At 50.8% G+C, this 6,086-nt stretch overlaps 1 protein-coding gene across 1 annotated transcript in view; it reads right to left on the reverse strand.

Moving 5' to 3' along the window:
* PSD2 (pleckstrin and Sec7 domain containing 2) overlaps positions 1-5,535 on the reverse strand; it is a 47,374-nt gene extending 41,839 nt beyond the window's left edge. Inside the window, exon 1 of the mRNA XM_074155452.1 lies at positions 5,024-5,535. Coding sequence (XP_074011553.1) covers positions 5,024-5,535 — 512 coding nt within the window. The remainder of the gene's footprint in view (positions 1-5,023) is intronic.
* Between the last annotated feature and the right edge of the window lie 551 nt (positions 5,536-6,086).

Genomic DNA, 6,086 nt, shown 5'->3' on the forward strand with positions numbered 1-6,086 from the left:
GCCAGTGTGTTTAAAGAGCCAAGCCTGCAGGATAGGAGGTTCTTTGCCAACAGGGATCTCCTGACCCCAAGAATCTACAAGAACCAAAGACAGTCATAGCACGAGAGGGGATACAGTGGACAACTAACAGAAAACCAGTGTAAGGAGGGAAGACTGCAAGGACAGAGGTGCACATAGCCCTGCTGTTGCAGCGAGGAGCAGGCACAGGTCAGCTACCAGACTTCCTGTCCTCTGAAGCAAAGTGCACTTAGGAAAGGATTTGAATGAAGGAAGATTTTCCTGCTTCTAACATGGCAGGGCAAGGGCCACTGAAGAGGAGAGGACAAATCAGTGTTCTCAGGTTTCTTATTTCTCAGGGTCCCAAGCATCTGAAGAACCCAAGTGGGTCAGGGTCCCATGAAGTGCCTATGCCACTGCTCTCTTCCATTCTTCATGACGCTGGATGCCAGGCTAGCAGGCTGGTGAGCTGTGGCAGGAACAGGGGACCCCAGCACAGCAGGGAATAGGACAGACCCACCTGAAGGGCTGTGCAAGGAGGAAGACACCTAAAGGCTTACACTATGTTCATGAGACCTGTGTCTGAACCTGACCATGTTTTCAAACCTAGCTCTGCAACTACATGGGTAAAAGCCTACATGAATCCGTAGACCCATATAACCCTGACACCAGGAGCTCAGGGCTTCAGAAAACTCTCACCCAGTTCACCAGAGCTGGCCATGCAGCAAACCAGACATAAGCAGAACCTAATCAGACAGCAGCAGCTCCACAGACTATTTGCTATACCCCAAAGACCCCTCATCCTCAGGAATGCTTGTCTTTACAAATCCATCCATCCATCCATCCCTGCAGGGTAAACTGCAGTGCCTGGCCATAACTTTGTGTACAGAAAAGATCCCCTCCTTCCACAAAGCAGGAGCAACTTTAAAAACTTCATCCCCTTGTGACAGGAAGGACTTCACAGCCTCAGCTGCACCCAATGGTGGGAATTACAGACCTGCCTTGGAAGCTTGTCCCATTGCCAAACTTCTTGCAACAGCCCCTATCCCGAGTGAACTTCCATGTCCCCTCGTCTACAGAGGGTCTATGTACTCCTCACACCAAGGAAAAACCCTGAGCCTTTGTAGTTTCCATCACACCGCCCCTTGGCCTGCATTGCTTCACTCCCATCATCAGCATGTCTTTGTGTGGGAGCACCATGCAGAAGGACATACCCTGGCCCAACCCCATAAGGTTTGGTGCACAGCATGTGTTTCCAGGGATGTTGTGCACTTCAGCTGTGCCTGTAGGTATTCTCCTGGCTGCTTCTGGGTATCAAGCCCATCAAGAGCCTTCAAGCCCTGCATCTCCTGGATATCACTTAGCAGGTCCCACATCGCCATAATCCCAAACCAGACAGCTCCCGCTCTCTCACCACACTGAACAGAGTCATTTCCATTAGCTGTTCACACCATTGAGCTTCTATTTTCCAGCCCTTTATTTATCCCTTGAGCCCAAACTCATACAGCAGGCATCAAAGTAAGAAAGTCTGTGTCCCTACAAATGCCCCAGCAAAGGCTGCATGGGACAGAGCGCAAAGAACAGGAAAGGAGCCGTGGTCCTGGGTGGGTCAGTGGGCATCAACAAGTCAGGCACATCAATTTCTCTTTGTGTGGTCCCAGAGAAGACAGAGGACAAAAAGCCTCTCTACAGCTTACACCAGCCCAGGAGCACTGTCTCCAGCTAATTCAAGCAAAACCAGCCAGGCTGAGGCGGGACACAGCGAAAGACCTCACTTGTGTGAATGAACTCGACATAGCCTCCCTAAAGAGAAGTGTCGCATATTTATTACACAGCAGGGAAGGCAATTGATTTACTTAAATAAGGAGCTGAATATTTATTTGCATTGAAATCACAAGGTTTTTTGAGCGTATTGAAGCACCACTGTATCTAATTGCCTGTGCTGCTTTCCCCAGTCATCTCTGAAATGCTGTTTTATTGCTTACAGTGAGGCATACAGAGCAATGCGCTTGGTTATTTTTGCAGCTGAACCGTACTGGGTTTTTATGCACTGAGTTGTTTATATTTCACTTCCTACTGGTTAATTAGTTGTAATAAAGTAGAACCTAGTTTGCTTGCTGTGTTGGTGGAGTGGGGAGGCCTGTCAGAGAAGGACATGATGGAAATCAGGACTTTCTTGCCCGTGCACTGCAGGCTTTCTGCAAAGTTTGTCTGAAACTTTATTTAATGTAATTTGAATTGCTCAACGACTATATGTTGCCATGGGAGGAAATGTGTGGGCAAAGGCAGCAGTCCCAAACCTGCAGGTACTAGATGTGTCTACAAACCAAAGGTGGGGATTCCTCTACTAACAAGTTTGACCTTATTGCGTGATTTCTGGGACTGAAAGCAGAGAGTGTCATTCACTCGTGAAGCTGTCAGTTTGACTGCAGAGCTGTGATCTCCCTGAGATCAGCAGGGCCAATGTTGGGGGCTTCTCTGAAGGTGAAATACCTATAGGCAACATGATCAGAAAATGGGCTTTGACAAATGGTATATTGGCATGCCAATGGGATAAACCAGAAAGGGGGTAAACGGGGTCCAGTTAATGAAAGCTGCAGCACAAGATTTAAAGCTTTGTCTTTATTTCCTGGACTTTTTCAACAACCATTTCCTGCATAGATGCACAAATCTACCTTCAGTGGGTCAATCATGCTTTCTTTCTCCAGATCAACCATGGAGTTGATGACCTTGGATGACTTTTTTCTCCTTTAATTCTCCATTGGTTCAGTGGGAAGAAGAGGACCTTGCAACCCCTTCTGTTAAAGTACTTTAAATCCAGGGACAAAATGCACCATATGAGCACCAACATGCAAATTATAAGTGATTTGTTCCCCGGAATGAATAGTCGACTGCTCATCGGTAAAACATCAGGCCAGAGACAGAGAAAACCCAGGTTCCCCTATATCCAGAATGGGTCATAACAGAAGCAGCAACGTACTGAAGGGGAGTAAAGTAAGAACTGGGGAAACTCAGAGGTGATGTGGGATGACAGTGACTTCTCAGTGCATCGGTCCATCTGTCAGCTTTGTTACTCCTGACCCACACTGATCTAGGAGAGCCAGTCAGCTACAGTCAGGAAAGACCAGCTCCATGCTGTGTTTGGCCCAGCCATATGCTTTTGCCATTTAGCCTAAAGACAGGTGGTCAAAGTACTAAGGAGCTCAAAAACAGTGAGCTAACCCAATTTTAGGCAGTGAGTGTATTCCCAGATTTCAGCTGTGTCCCTGAAGTTTTCCAGCTGCCCTTCTGCCTTTGAATGTAGTGTGTGACTTATCCCTTATGCATTTAGCTTCCTGAAAGACTTATTTGCTATCCAAGTAAATATGTTTAGAGCATAAGATCATGGGTTGTGCGTCAGGTTGCATCATCTCCAAATCCTCAGCCTGCCAGTTCTCCCAATTCATGCCCTAGAACCTTAAAATAATTGCACTTTCAGTGATTGTAGCAGCATTCACTGGCCACCCTTAGATTCATCTTGAACTCACTATCTCTACCAGGGAGCCACACACCAAGAAAATACGATTCCCTTGCAACCTGAGAGACTTGCAGACATCTAAGATCTGACTGCATAGCTTAAAGGGCTCGTGGGACTCCTCCAACTCTCAGGATATCAGCAGTCTGCATTGGACGCTCTTCCTCTCTTCCTCTTCAATACTTTCAATTGTGCTTGTTGAAACAGTGGGGGCCTTGAGTAAATGAAACCACCAGCTTTTTACAGGGGAGCCGGTTCAACTCTAGAGGTGCAATGAATTAGGGATGCCTGTCGTCAGCCCACACGCTGTGTGGCTTCCCAGCTCTGCTGACACTCCTGCCTATGCTCCAGACAGTGCTCCGAACAAATGGCTCAGCCTGAAGCCTGCTCTGGACTAAACTAAGACTAAACTAGGAGGTGATTCACAGGCCCCTCTTGGCCACCCTGTCTCTTTCACACATTCTCTTAAGAAGGCCAAGCTCCTCTGTGACAGCTTCTGCTCTTCTCCAGCCCCCTCCTGCTTGCAGCATCCCTCCCGTGCCACAGTAGGTACACAGGCAGGGCAATAAGATTCACAGCAGCCATAAACACCAGCTGGCTACAATGCAGGCCCCTAGATGATTTCTGGTGGCAAAGGAAAACGTCCATACTCATCCCACAGAGATGGCACTGGAAGCACCCCACCTCATCCCATTGACCAGTCATTTCCCCTCAGCCCCCAACCTGCAGAGGACCAGGGAGTCTGGGCACTTGCAGAGGCATAAAATCAGCTGTGCACATTGCACTAATGTGAGTGACCCCCAGCCTGGAGAGTTCTCCCATGAAAAGAGGCTGCCAGTACAGAGGACACAGAGATCGGGGGACATTGTACACGTGCTGGTTTGTCTCAGGCTCTTGAGAACAGGTTGACACTTGTGTCTCTGGTCTCTCACTGATATGCCTGTGCCACCCAGGCTCTGGTAACGCCTGCCACAGGTGCAGCAGGGAGCAAAGCTCAGTGCTTTGCCCTCTCTTAATAACAGCACAGTCCTTTTAATGCTGTAGCCTGCTAGCCCAGGGACTGCCTGAGTGAGCCATGCTGCCTGGAATACCAGGCTCCTGGACAAGCCCTGCTTCTCATCTTCCCCCGGCTGTTGTGCTTGCCCTAAGTTACCTTGGGTAAATCTGCCATAAGTGCTGCAGCTGAATCTTCAACTTGCAAGTGGCACACCCCCAAAGTGAGCACAACCAGCACCCAGCACTCCTGAGATCCCTAAAGCTTCTCCTTCGCTTCAGTGCCTCTGTGGGCAGACACTGTCTCTAATCACAGCTTTTCTGCAGTTGTAACAGAGAAAAGCAGCGTGAGAAGCCCAAGGAAGAAAAAGAGTGAAAAGCCACAGTCAGCCATAAGAGCAGCTGCAGCTTTTTAAATTGATGAGTTACACGCAAACAGAGTAACTGGAACCAAGGAGGCTTGAGAAACAGCACACACAAACCAGCACTGAGCCGACGTTACAATGGCTTCACACTCACCCAAACGGCTCCTCGGGCTCTTCGGCACTTAGAGCTTCTGAGGAGCCCAGGATGCTGTGCTGCCGCTCCTTGCTGAGGGCCTCACTAGGTATGTCCTGGGTGGGGGAGCCCCTCTCCCCTGAATCCGTGCTGCCCCAGCCGGGCGTGCCACCCTCCTGCTGCTGCAGTGGCGTCTGCTCCCGCCCCGTGGCCAGCTCTGCCTCCACCCCGTTCACCAACGCTGGACTGTCCTCTCGGCCGCTCTCGCTGGTGGTGTCTGTCCCCGGTCCCTGCCTCTCGCCCAGCTCCGCCGCCGCTTCCAGATGTTCGTTCCCCGGGCCCCTGCGCTCCCCCTCCGCTCCTGGGGAAGGCTGAGCATGGTGCTGGGAGCTGGCTCTCCCGCTGGCAGGCTCTGGAGGCTGGCTGAGCTGCTCGTCCCCATCGCCGCAGGCCAGCGTGGCCGGCTGTGAGTTCGAGAAATGCAGCTCTTGGCGGTCTGCGGCAGAGCATGGGATGTGGCTGTTCTCGCTCATATTCTGCTTGTTCTCCCAGCGCTTACGGGCTCCCTCCCTGCGCTCAGCTCTGGCTCAGGACTACCTACAACGGAAAAGAAACCACGTCATGAGTGCCTGTGAGGCTGTCAGAAAGGAGTGGACTTGTCAATAGCAGTTCAGAAGGACAGCAGTTTGAAGGGGAAGACAGGAAAATGCCCCCCACCCCTCTCAACCCCTCAATATATAAGCAAGGAAGGACCATACTGGGGTTTGCTGCTTTTGCAAAAACTCATTACCCAGCACAGTGAGATCTGGAGAGGAAAATCTGCTGTTGTGGTCCTGAGCCATCAGGGGCCCAGGCACCCACCTTCTCCTCCTCCTCCTCTCATAACCCCCAGACAAGCCCAGCCCCCAGCACAGGGGACCTGTACCATGCAGGCTGTTGGTGCCCCGCTGTGGCAGGCAACTGCCCAGGGCTGGGGACAGGAATGTGGCACAGCTCATTTTCCCAGTCTGGCTACTGGGGTGCTATTGCCAAGTGCTCCTTGCCTGCCAGAAATAGGAGAAATAGGGGAAATAGGAGATAAGTG

This window comes from Numenius arquata, chromosome 11 (assembly GCF_964106895.1).
Source record: "Numenius arquata chromosome 11, bNumArq3.hap1.1, whole genome shotgun sequence".
Classification (NCBI taxonomy): domain Eukaryota; kingdom Metazoa; phylum Chordata; class Aves; order Charadriiformes; family Scolopacidae; genus Numenius; species Numenius arquata.